Below are 13,734 nucleotides of genomic sequence, written 5' to 3' on the forward strand. Positions count from 1 at the left end.
TCATTAGAAATACACTAAAGGGCCCTGGAAAATATGTTTTTGGAAACAAGGGTACAGATCTTCCAGATACAGCTGTGCCAGATGGAAACAGAAGCATCCTTAGATGCTCACCTCTCCCCATGATCTGAGTCTGTACTCTGAATAACTCCGTCAGCTCCTACCTTTCAACTCAAGAGTGGATGAACCAGAGTAGCCTGTAGGAAATTACCAATCCCTCACACAGTTCCTTGTGCTACCAAAGATGTGAATGTGGTAATCTCTGGGAAAGCAGYACTAACAAGCTAGAGGCAGCACTGCTGGCACTGTTCAGCAGCTGTGGGTTGTGGGAGGCTGTGAAAATGCAGCTGAAGAGAGCAACCACAGCAAACACAAATGTTACTGCCTCACAACTGCTTGCCATCAGACTCGGCCTCCCTTCGATCAGCTACCACAAGATTTGARTTCTACACCTAATATCAAGCAAATAAGTGAACACACATAAAAAAGAAACCTCCAACAAAACAAATACACAAACAAACAAAATCAACCAAACAAAACCAAGCAGCTCCATTTTGGAGAGGCTCTCTGGCACAAGCAGCGAGTTCCAGTGACATCCATGTTAAGGAAACAAGTCTTCTAAAASATGTATTTTGTGACTATAGCTCTCTCCTCACAGCTGGAACACATATGAGCTAAAACATCTGTAAGAKCTCTGCCCTACCATTTCTCCAGTCAGTAGGCAATAACTTCAGATTGCATGYTGATAGCACTCTGATTCTAGAAAAACTGATGTGGCTTCTTCAAATATACAGGCAGAACAACACGAACAACACAACCCCCTGAAATTTGCTTCCTCGGGAAGCCATCTCAGGAAGCTGATTTAACCTCTACAATTTAGATCAACACTTAAAAATGTGACAGAAATTGTGCTGGCAAGCCCTTTACCAAAGGGGATTTCTCTCTGGTTACATTCTCCTCACACATGGAAAAACAACCACATAATACTCCCTTTCTCATCATGGCAGATAAACAGCAGCTTCCTCCRTTTTAACCAACCTCCAGGACTTCAACCTAGCAATTTTCTGAATTTTTCTCATGCCTATGTCTCCTGAAGGGCAGATCCTTCTTTTAGCCTCTCCAGTTCATGCAAAGAAACTTTTTTTCCCCCTACAGCTAGGCCCATGTTTGATCTTTTCCCCAACTGGACCCTAGGTCAAAAACTTCTCTCCCATGTAGGACTGGAAAAACCTTTTAACACTGTAATTGTATGGATGCAAAATTCTAACACTGAATTTTGAAAGCATTTGAGAAAAGGAGGCATTAATATTTTTTCTGTGATGATCTTTAGGTTACCCTCCTAATTTCAGGTTTAAAGTCATCACTGATAAAATAAAGGTCCTTTTCCTTGTTCCTAATTAATGAAAATGGCAAACCAAAACACCCATTTCCCCAGTTCATCATAAAAACTGCTAACCAACTGCWGTCACAGGTTGTCAGTGAGCTATTTTAAAATTCAATGAGTCTTTTTACATTGAAACTTAGGAAGAGAGCACAGTTTCCTAAAATTTAGTTTACTAAAAGCAAAAGTAGCCATGTACACCAGCAGTGGAAACAACGGTCATTWCAGGTTGAATGATTCCATAAGCTATATATCCYTCTCATTAATTGTTTGAATTRGCATTGGTTAACAACTAACTTAATTTACAACTGTACAGGTAGAAAGAAAACAACCTACTTCAGTATTAACAAAATTGAAATTAGACTTACTCTGAGCTCAGAGTAATCCACAGACACCACCCGTGTGGGAATGTTCTTTGCTTCCCTGTCACATACTGGCAGCTGCTCATCCACCCTAGAATGTCCCACACAAGTTGTATGATGTACTCGTGAATCTGGAATTACACACATTTTTTTAAGTCAGTATTTCTCTTTATCTGGAATCAGCATCAGTGCAGTATCCTGTACCTGGAAAACAGTAGCCCTCTGCAATAACAGACAGAACTKTTGCCATTTTTTTTACCAAGAAATGCTTAACTTCTGTCTTTCTCGAGCTGCTCCATAAAAACTAGAAACTCAGGCATGATAAAAAGCACTAGAGTAAATAAGAAAGCACTAGAGTAAAACTAAAAACAAATATTCATACTGCCACTACAGCACTACACAGTAAACATGAAGTTAAAAAAAAAAAAACCAAACATGGTGGAAAAAGAAGTTAGAAAGAAGGTTAGGAAACCCATCTACACATCTTACATTTCAAACATTTGGACATAATTCTTCTATTCCACACAGGTCTCTGGGTCCACACTGTGTAAAGTACAGTTTAYTCTTAGGCTGCTTAGGTACCATTTGAAAAACACACCACACCATGAAAAAAACCCCAGTTTTTGTAGAAAGCCATGACTTTAGCCAGCATAACTAGAGGAGCAGCATCATTACGCAAGAAACATTGTGTGGTGATTTGAGAGAGACACAAAAGGAGTAACAGAATCAAATTCAAGGAGGCTAAAACTTAATAAATAGTGTAACCCCCTGCAAGAACAAAAAGGAGCTAAATTACCTGTTTGACCTTTCACTTACCATTTGAGCCWCCATCTAAAGAAGCTCTGGCTATCTGGCAATCCTGCATTTCACTCTCCTCTTCTAGGTCTGAGCATTCAGAAAGCACAAGATTCTTTTTTTCAGCAGGGGATTTAGCCACAAGGATCTCACTTTCGCTTTCACTTTCTGCCTCATTTTTCTGCTGTCCTTGAAGCACATTTTTGTGCTCTTCTACAAGACCGTTCTGGGGGAATGGAACCTGAACATTCTTCTTCTTGGCTGCAATACTTGAAGGGTCTTCCTTCATTTTACATTTTCTTTTTGACTTATCTACAAAGAGATACAAAAAAAAAGTTATCCAAAACATTCCAAAAACAGTTCTTTCTTCAAAATGCAGCATCACCATCTTACTTAACTTGCAAGGAAAATAACCACAGGAGCCTCAGTACCATCTTCCTACATGTGTCTGGAGAAAAGACTGCAAGTTAATGGGATCAGTTCTCCATTAGATATGTTATAGGCAGGGAAGGARAACACTCTGTTTCATGTAACCAAAAACCAGCTGAATATTCAGAACAGCCACAGACAATGTTTTGGAATTCAAGATGTGGGTGTCATTAAATGTCAGTAGGGCCATCAAGGCCAGGCTCTTACAATGTCAAGCAGCCACTGCACTTCAACTTCATAACTACACTGACAGAATGACCTCAGGATTTAACCCACATTTTGAAGCAGCATAATGAAAAATTTAATGCCTCTGGCATGAAGAACCAAGCATCACAGGAACCTGCTCTTAGGCCACAGGAACAGAGAAGGTATCAGTGATGTCAGCACTTTCTCCAAGAAGGTTTCAATAAAACATAACCATTAGAGCAGGGGGGTACTGGCATCTACAGGTGCTGCTGGCATCTTCCATTATTCATTACACTTTGGGTCTGCTTTCCTACATTTCACAGAGCAAAGAAATGTGTCTGGTGTGGCTGGTTACAAAGTCTTAAAATGAGACAAGTCTTAAAATCTTCAGCATCAAAAAACTTACCTCTTTCCTTGCGAGATTCTTTAATTTTTTGGCAGCGCTTTTCAAACTCTTGATCCATTTCATGCCTCACTATGGAATATGCTGTATCACTCAAAGTACAAGCTTTGTGTCTCAAAAGATCTGAAATTTTACAGTCAGAACTGAGCGTTTTGTCTGAGCATTTCATTCTCAGTCAATGAAACTCTTTATTTTGGTTACTTAGAATGAGTTTTCTTTTTTCATAGGCAGGTTCTGAAAGGTTATCTCAATCAGTATTTTCAGCATAACAACAGAAAAGTTAATTATTTAAGAAAAAGTGCTAGTTARCAATCAATACATGTATCACAATTCCAAACCCAAACAATTTATCTAATGCTAAAACACTTACAACCTGGCAGGCAATGCTCTCTGGGGTTGTTTAAAATTATCTAATCCCACAGCTACTGTACAMAGACAAAATTTATCAATTTATATGTTTAACATTTTTCCAGATTAGGGATAAAAAACACAGCCTCACCTGCAGGCCCTTTATTTGGGTTGTACTTTAAAGCATTGCTGCGGATTAGATCGATGTCCTTTAGAAAATCTCTTGCAGTTAGGTAYTGGTGCATGTCAATCTTGGAGAGAACAATTGAGAGGTCCATGGGCTGTTTAACAATGTCCTTGTAGTTGGGTGCCTACAAATTAAATATACATGCTCAGAGATTTGAGGTACGAAGACTAACTTTTTTTTATAAAGTTAAATACAGGAATTCTTAAGAGCCAGAGATGTCCATTTCTTTACTGAGAGCATGGAAGGAGCCAAATGACTTTGAGGATATCTATGTTTTTATAGTTTATTCACATCTTGAAAACTACAAGGAAAGGAAAAGACAAGCCAGKGGATGCTTAAGGGAATGGGATTTTGCTGAAAACTGTTTTAAAACTACAACTGACTTTGAAGTACATGCCCCTGGCTTAGACTTATTCAATAAATGTAATGSAAAGTGTATGGGAGAAAAAAAAAACATGCAGCCCTTATGGTTGATTATGTACTGAGGAAAGCCCCAGATGAAACTGAKAATAGCATCTGAAAATTTATTTTACAAACTGCTGCTTCTACTCCTGTTCTCACAGAAAATATTGACAGATAATCAAAGAGCTTTAGACTGTTTTTAAAACAGCCCTATAGGTACTATTTGTAAATATAGAGAAAGTGACCTCTTTGCTTTTTAGTGCTGTAACACGTCCATGTATCCAAACCTTTTCAAGGGCAAATTGTGTCAGCATTTGTTGTAACTGGCACTTGGACTAGATCATCCTTCTAGATCTCTTCTAACTAAAATATTCTAAAGTTATAAAGACATTTTAGGAAGAACACAGGGCTTTCAGTGAAAAACAGTTAACATTTGAGAGCCTCAAGAAGTAAAGTAAAAGCAAAACTCATTTCTTTCATCTTGGAAAATCAGAATAGTACAGTCTTGACATCAAAGATAAACCTTCCAAGAAAGAGCATCACACAGCAAGAAATATAAACACAGAGGAATATGAATACACACACCTATAATGGTATTGTAAGTCAACACTAACCTCCTCTGGATCAACGGGCTTTGTAAATGCTCTGAAACGTTTGTCAATGACAAGTCTTTGAGTCACATCTCTTAAGTAAATCCTAAGTTCACGCAATGTATCCTCTTCCTGCTCTTCCACCTGTTTTATTTCTTCCTCTGTCAGCTTCCGAGGCTTGGGTGGTGGTGCTACAGGCAGCACCTCCAAAGGCCGGCAAGCTTAAATTAACCAGAAAATTGTAGTTAATTGATGGTACTCATATGCAAACATATGAAAAATGATTGATAGAAAATGATCACCGAAGAGAATATCGGATTAGCTGTTAACCTAGGTTTAGAAAAGTTTTGTATGCAGAATATCCTCCTCACTTTTGTTGTTTTTTACTGCAGGAGGTTGAGCAGCTTGCTTCATAACTAAGTCCTCAAAGAACTGTCTTCTTTCAGCACAGGTAGGACGTGGGATTCTGAAAACTTCTTCATATTCATTATTAAATAATGCTTTTATCTAGAACATGAAGAGAAAAAATACCTCAGTTATACAAGGCCTCACAAATTACTTACATTCTGCACCAAAAAAGATGAGTACCTCTCTGAATTAAACTGAACTCATCTTGATAAGACCATAAAACATTATCTTCTTGGCCTTAAAAGACTRGGCTTTTATAGCATGACAAATTAAAATGCCTTCTCTAAGGAACACCTTCTAGATTTTGAGCTCCTTGAAGAAACTATATGATAAACAACTGAGAAAGGAGTGATTGGAGATTCACTACCTCCAAGGCTGCTAATTTTGTATTACCTGCCTTGCTGTCCTTTGGCTTGGCTCGTTATGGCAGCTGCACAGRGAAAATGGCAAGGCTCACCAGAAAAGTGCTGGCTTTTTAGTAAACTGTTTGGCATTTCTGTAATTTTATTTTAAATTAATCTAAATAACCTCCCAAGATGTGTTCCGTTTTTCCATTTCTACTACCAGAATAAGGAATTCCTTATTTTAGAAGGTACTTATTAATAGTATAAAAACTTCTGTTACTRGGACAAAATAATCAGAGCAGCACATTCACATTTTGAACACCTTCCTCTATTGCACAGTCTCACATATCTATAAAGCTCAGCATGTCCTCTTAATGAATTTGTYAAAGAATAACCTAAAAATTTATTTACAATTTCCAATTTCCAATTTATTTCTGCTTAGACAAGAAATTGGAACTTAGCTTTCTAATTTCTTGAGTTTTCACCCAGATGAAGGAAGTAATTGAAATTTTTTTAAAACAATTTAAATTTGAAATTACATTCCRTCAATAGCAGTGGGACCTCTGTAGTTTTTCAGTGAAAATACCTGTGACTTTTCAGTAAAAATGTTTTCAGAAAAACAGTCTTTTTCCTAGCTACCATGTATTTTTTACTCAGGACACACTTAACCATCTTGAAGCCACCAAARCCATTGTCTGAAGCAAGCCCATACATCTGTCTAATAAGCTTGAATATGAGAGAAGGGATAAAAAGTGGGTCAAACTGAATTCCTACTCAGAAAACACTTTTTTAAATTGTCTAAGCAAGTTGTTTGTCTAAGCAAGTTTTGAGGGGCTGSGTTTGGGTGCCTGAGTAATGTCTATGAATTTGCTTAAGAGAGGCACATAATTCCASTGCTTCGGGGAGTCGTAAATTAGCAAGCAATTGAGTAACAAAGGAAGAAAAGCATTGACTGAAATACCTCTTCTGGGAGATCTCTGAGTTGCGCATTAGATGTCGCRAGGAGTAAAACTGGAGTAAACCTTGGGATGTTCTGAAGTAGTGTTGTAAAAACTGATCTCACTGTAGGTCCAACAGTMTCCCACCAGGAAGGGATTTGTGGGACATAGATGATACTTGGTGCTGTTCTTTGAGCTTCACGCATCAACTGGTAAAATTACAKCTTAGATAAGTAAACTACATCATGTAGAACAGGCTACTAAATAAATAGGTATCAGTCAAAATGTCTTATGAAATAAGAGGCATAAAGGCAAGACAAATCAATAAATGACTCCTTAACAATCAGGTTAAATTTTCACTTTGACTCAAATAYGGACATTGCTATGCAGACAGGAGCAGACCTGCCTGATTTCAAAACTACTTAGGTATAACTCCTAAAGAACCTGAGAACTCAGCCAATGGAGTGGTGTGCCTGAAGAAAAAAACCAAAGCTAACCCTTCAGCAAGATGTACTTTCCTGGCAAAATCACTTCACRCTGCAGTTACACCATTTTCAGTTCAGAGGGGGCACACACCCMATTCAGACTGGAGCACAGTCTGAACAAACAAAGGCCTATGTGAAAAGATGAAAGCTAASACAGCACAAGAGGCCTGGCTATAATCCATAACTTCAAGCACGTTTTATAACAGGTGACCAGTCCTTGGACTGTCTGAAGAGCTAAATCACTCACAGCCTCTCATCACCAAAGGACCCATCAGACCAGACAATGTGCTCTGGAAAATCACAAGCCACTGCCTACAGATGGCGCCTCAGTCACAGAAGACAACACCAATCTACCGCATAAAGGAAGAGGAACAGTCCTTTCACAGGACAAATTTCTCTGTGCACCATTTCAGATTAACAGTCTGCAAAGGACTTGTTCCTCAAGTGTGATTACTGACTATCCAGTCAMATTATGTGTCTGTCCTGACTTGTACAGCTCTAAAATGCTGCTAGTAGAGAACAAAATATTTTAATACAGTGATGCCAAAAAACAAAATGGATTTCCTGCCTAAAAGTAAAAAAGCAAAACAGCTCTAATCTGTTTATATTTCCTTTTCCGACTTAATGAAAACTCAACACTGTACAAATCTAAGTATTCCATTAATTTTAGTGCTTTTCTTGCATGTTCTGCAACAGTAAGAGCTGTATATGTATATATTTTAAAAAAACCAAACCAATATAACAAGTCTTTTCCTCAAAACCTTGGCTGCCCTACAAATTTAATTTAAAAGAAAAAAAAGGTACAGAATGTCCATGACATGCTGTCAGGTTGATGCAGAGCCATCTACTGGTAGCACAGAGTCTTAAGAAGCAACAAARACAATTTCTAAATCCCACTTCAGGCCAGCAGGATTTCTTGCCATCGATGGGTTTATTAGCAGCACTTCCTATTTTATTCAGCTGCTAGCAAGAGTCTCCCTGTTACTTCAAAATGGAAAACATGGCTATGTATAATATCCCTACTTGGCATCATTCCATCAGAAAAGTGGATTTTCAGACAGAAGTAAACATAACAGCATATTTAAATCAGGCCACTTCCATTGACAATGAATTTTGCTTAGTACACTAGTTTATACACTAATCCTATGAGACTAATGAGAAAAAAAAMCTACCTGTACACATGTTTCATCTGGTGATACGCTAGCAAACAAAGTTGGTGTGTCTAGTGTATAAATTGGAAACTTTTCCAGGGAATGTATTACTGCAGCTGCCAAATCAGAAGCTTGCCCAGATCCTGGYTCTTCAATTAGTATGAACCGTGGCCTGTAAGATGTTGGCTGGTCACGAGGATTTCTACAGCAATAAGAAGAAAGCAAGTTTAAAACTGAGTGATGTATAAGAAAACAGACTTTGAGGGTTTTTTTTTTTTATTATTATTCTTTTTTTTTTTTTGTAAATACTCTCCCTGTTCCACAAAATAAGCTGGTCTGTGAACAGGAAGACTATCAAAGCCTTTCTCACAAAATGGTACTCTTCCTCTGCTAAGAACCCTGCCAGTCCCCAGCATGTCTGCTATTCTTTTGGCTGTGTTAGGTAACCACTCCTAAATCCACAGAGAGACGGTCCAGCCAAATACCCCCTCAACAGTTCAGTTTGATGGGTCAGGACAGTGTACTCAGAACAGCAGTAATCAGCTGTATCTTCACATTCATGTCTCACAAATATTGATCTCCCCACACACACACACTCTTAACTCCTTCAGGCAGCATCCCTCACACAGAAAGGGTTTACAGACTCAGCTGTCTTTAAAATGGAACCATAACAAGCACAAACATACCTGCTAAAAGTGGAGAATTCTGTCTTTTTGTGATCAGGCGTTTTATGAGCTGGATTCTCTTCAGAGWTTGATGATGATTCCTCATCACTGTAAACCACATAATTTCCTGAAATAGTGTTTAAAGAGAAGTTTGTTAACTTTCCTGCATAGTCCATATCTCTATCTCACATTAAYACACCTTCAAAATCACTTCTATTGCATTCCATCATTTCAGTTCTATTTTCTGAAGAGTTCATTCTACCACAAATCAAAGGAGATTGCACAAGTCTCTACAAAGCTGTCCTATGTCCCRTGATTTGCATCAGGTATTATCTCTCTGTGGACAAAAACTTGTRGGATTTTCTCTTTATGATAAAGCTGGTTAGAAACAACTTCTGTAGTTCCCAGACACCTGAAAAACCTTTCTCCTGCTTTAAGCATTTATTTGAAAAGAGGTGCTGATAATCTAAATGTTGGATTCACCTCTACAAATTATAAATGCGATGTTAGCTATTGTCAGAAAGAGGGTGGTCCAGCAAAGAACACACAGTTTTTGACTGCCATTGAGAGTCACTGCCAGATCCACTCTGCTCTGTACACACACCAAGTATAAAATTATTATCTCACTATGACTGAGAAGTTTTAGTATGTTGATTGCATGAATCACAAGCTTTTGCTTTGGCAGATTTTTAAACAAGTGGAAGTAGRTGTTATACCTTGCTGTTGGTCCTTCTTTAGTGCAAGCTCTGCATGGGGAAAYACTCTCTGCAAGGTTTGTAAAATCCTTTCTAATGAGTTTTCTARCAGTGGCTTTGAAATAGCAGATARCGCTCGYCCAGGGGAAGGYGCAGCCCTCTGTGAAGCTGGAACAGTCTTCTGCATGGCCATGGAAAAATCATTTGCTTTTATTTTAATTGAATCCATGTTTATCTGCAGTCTCTCTCTGCTTTCATATAGCTGAGGATARCGATGCCGCAAAGCACAGAGACCAGTTTCAGCACATAAGGCTTTAATATCAGCACCACAGTATCCTAATAAACAAAACAAGAATCAAGTGTTACGTCAGTCTCAGACAAAATAGAATTCAAGGCCAATATTTCTGAAGTGCAACACTGAAAAACTTTGTATGAAGTCAAAAACTACGAGGTTAAGAGACAAAGAGTTGCTGCACTGCAGGAAAGTTCTGTTACRTGGCTTACAGCCTGATATCCTGCACTTAGGCTGAAGCCTGCTGGACAAAACTTTGCTCCTGGGAAAAATGTCCCAAACCTACCCAGGAGTCTGAGAGACAAAAATAAAATTGAAAGGAGCACCTAACTTTGCTCCCAAGGCATGCCAACTGCCTCCTCACTGCCTCTGTCTGCAGCAACATCCAAGAGCTCGAGCACTGCCTGGTACAAGGAGTAGGACTCAAGTCACCTGTACTAATCCACATTGTTTTCAAACTCACCTACACATTCTTCAGCCAGCTCTTCAAGTAAGCTGTCCGATGGCTTCGGGTTCCAGTCTCKTGTGTGAATTTTGAGAATTTCTTTTCTTGCCTGAAAACAGTTGCATTTTAGTTTGCCATAAGTCTTCTCTYAAAAGAACAATGACAACACAAATACACAAAACACCTTACATTAACACAAGTAATTTTCTTATCTGCTAAACCTTCTAATATGCTGTCTGGTTCTTCAAATGGGAAATTCAATAATTCTCAGCTTGTTACATTAAACTCTTGCTGGGGGTTGCAGTAAAGCAAAAGGCATTTACATCTTCCATAAAAATGAGCTTTTCCAAGTGTGAGACCTAATGATTCTGAGAAAAAGTCGTAGTAAAATTCATATCTACAAATGAAGATTTTTCATCAAAGCAAATTCTTTCAAATGTAGCAAAATTTCATGAAGTATTTCTTGGTACACAGATCAGTTATGGCAGATTTCTAGGATTCTACTACAGTAGAGAATCATGTATTAGATCTTTTCCATGACAATTCATCTCCTCTTCCTGGGAGCCGATGAAAACTGGAGAAAAATTTTTGTGCACGTGCTTTCAATACAATAAACCTATTTATCTTTTTCCAAGAAGTGATAWGAAATATTAGAGAGAGTCAGAGAGAAAACACAAAAAGTGGTCTCCTGTTTTGCATGTTACCGCCCCCACTTCAATATTTTTTGGTTGCTATATACACTTTTTATATTGCTTAACTATTGTGATTGAACTAGCAACTTCCCAAGCCTTGCATCTGTGCAGTGTCCTTCACACCTTTGTCCAAGTCCMTGTCAATAACTCCTGTTAAGATCCCTGCATACATAAGTCACTCCAACACCAGCCTTGATCAAAGTTGTTGCTACCAAGGAGGAATTCTCTCACCATTACTTTCACTTTTAAGATGTTATAGGAGTAGTTTATAACTAATTCATACATTCATTCTTTCTTAAACATTTCAGTGACTTTCAGCGTCCCATTTTCTTCACCAGTCTCAGTGAACCAAAACTAATTAGAGAACTATTTGTTGAAATTACTCAATATATCATATATATATATATAATATATATATATATATATATATATATATATATATATCATATATATTCAGTGCAAGGTCTGTCCTGCACAGCACAATGCAATGTCTCCAGACATCCCTTGTGTCCAAGCTGTACACTATGGATGGAGACTTGCACTGCTCTGCGATGCTGTCTTGTTACAGGGGCACCTTTTTTATAAAGATGAACTTTGTCACATAAGCACTAAGATTGAGTGATAGTTCTGACCTCTTTGTTTGGCAAGYTGAAGCGGAATTCTCGTTCAAAGCGCCCAGGTCTTCGTAAAGCAGGATCTATAGAATCCAGTCTGTTGGTGGCTCCTATTACCACAACCTCTCCTCTGCTGGCTAAGCCATCCATAAGTGCCAGAAGTGTCCCCACAATAGAGCTAACAGAAAAATATTATTTTCATTCACCAGTTTAGTAAATTATCTTCAGTTACACATAATCTTGTCCAATGATCACTCAAAAAGTTCAAGTTTTTAATGATGAGATGCTGTTTAGCAAAAGACTCATTTTAGGACACAACAAAATGCAGATAAGCTAACATAGACCTTGTGCTGATACCAAGATCAGCAAATTCTTTTCAATTACCATTTAAAAATCATCCAAGATTAATTTGCATGGAATTATTAATTTTCCGAAAAAAAAGGAATGTGTCACTTGAAGTTAATTAAGTTGCCATCTTTGTTTCACAAAGACCAAGCCACTTCTGTGTAGATACAAAACATGTCCTACCTATGAATTTGGTCTTGTTTATTGGATCGTACAGGTGCAAGAGCATCAATCTCATCAAAGAAAATAATTGAAGGTCGCATCTGGTAGGCCTAYAATGGAAACACTGGAATATTGACATCAGCAAAACAGCATGAAAACATCATGGTTGGAAAGGCACAAATTAGATTTTTCAGACTCTACTAATTGAGCTGTCAGAGTAACAGAAGACAGTAGCCTGTGTCAACCCACTAAGACTGAGTGACAAGAAACAAACCATATCAGTAGTTTTTACATTGATTTGGCAACCACAAGAATGGAGACAGGACTTAATTAAGTTACAAGTTCTGGAAGCAACCTTTGTTACGGATTTAAATGAACATGCCTTCAGCCCGCATCCCTTCCCTTCTGATCTAAAGCCATTCTCTCCTGCTTCTTGAAACATTTTTGTGACTTTTTGAGAATTTGTTGGGGTTGTTGTTTTGGGGTTGGTGGTTTTCTTTTTTTGGGGGGGTGGGTGGGGTGGTAGTGATGGTGCTTTGTGGGATTTTCTTGTTTGCTTTACTAATCTTTCCCAACACATCTCAAGATTTCAAGATACTAAAACTCCACTGAAAAAGGAAACAGTGGCAATCTCATCTCAGTGGACAGAACTGACAAAACATGAAAAACAGTGAGTGCTTGTCAATGACAAAAAATTAGTTTACCTTTGACAGAGCACATGGCCCATTTCAGCCTTACCTGCTCAAATAATAAACGAAGCTGTCGTTCAGATTCTCCTATCCATTTATTCAGACATTCAGCACCTTTTCTCATAAAAAATGATACTTTCATGTCACCTTGACTGCATTCATTAGCAAGTGCACGAGCAAGGAGTGTCTTTCCAGTCCCCGGTGGACCATAGAAGAGACAGCCTCTGCAATTGAGAAAAAATAAATTTAAAAAAATTCACTTAATAAAAAACCAGTATGGAAAAGTACCTATTACAACCCCCATCCTTAAAACATACAAGTCTGCTCTCCTAAACAAAACACCTCATGGATAAGATTGCAGAACCAGGTGAAGTGTGAGAAAAGTCARGTGTTTCTACAYAGTTCCACAAGGCAGCAACCAAAATCAGTAAAGAGGATAATTCAGAAATACTAAACCTTGAGAAAAGTCTGCGGCACCGCAAAAGGACACTTTCAGAACTTCTGACAATCTAGCAGAGATGGTCTGAGCCACACAAAAWCAAACTTCCAATGCAGAATCGGAGACTAGGCTAAATTAGGAACCACCAGTCCATTTTTCAGTGATACACTGCATATTCATTCTTGTTTTCACATAATGCAAAATTTTAAAGTAAAACATTTAATTCTCCCTGAAAAAGGTATGAAGAAGAAGAAGAAGAAGAAGAAGAAGAAGAAGAAGAAGAAGAAGAA

General features: G+C 38.1%; 1 protein-coding gene across 1 annotated transcript in view; it reads right to left on the bottom strand.

The window, feature by feature from the left end:
- Positions 1–3,384: 3,384 nt before the first annotated feature.
- The window catches only part of LOC130572297 (ATPase family AAA domain-containing protein 2-like), a 22,061-nt gene continuing 11,711 nt past the window's right edge, over positions 3,385–13,734 (bottom strand). Inside the window, 13 exon segments of the mRNA XM_057363888.1 lie at positions 3,385–3,491; positions 3,545–3,676; positions 4,053–4,212; positions 5,105–5,301; positions 5,452–5,587; positions 6,794–6,979; positions 8,428–8,608; positions 9,093–9,198; positions 9,788–10,102; positions 10,522–10,612; positions 11,828–11,987; positions 12,338–12,426; positions 13,055–13,229. Coding sequence (XP_057219871.1) covers positions 3,385–3,491; positions 3,545–3,676; positions 4,053–4,212; positions 5,105–5,301; positions 5,452–5,587; positions 6,794–6,979; positions 8,428–8,608; positions 9,093–9,198; positions 9,788–10,102; positions 10,522–10,612; positions 11,828–11,987; positions 12,338–12,426; positions 13,055–13,229 — 2,035 coding nt within the window.

Source organism: Malurus melanocephalus, unplaced genomic scaffold (assembly GCF_030028575.1).
Source record: "Malurus melanocephalus ecotype Western Australia unplaced genomic scaffold, MMel_1.1 scaffold_32, whole genome shotgun sequence".
Lineage (NCBI taxonomy): Eukaryota > Metazoa > Chordata > Aves > Passeriformes > Maluridae > Malurus > Malurus melanocephalus.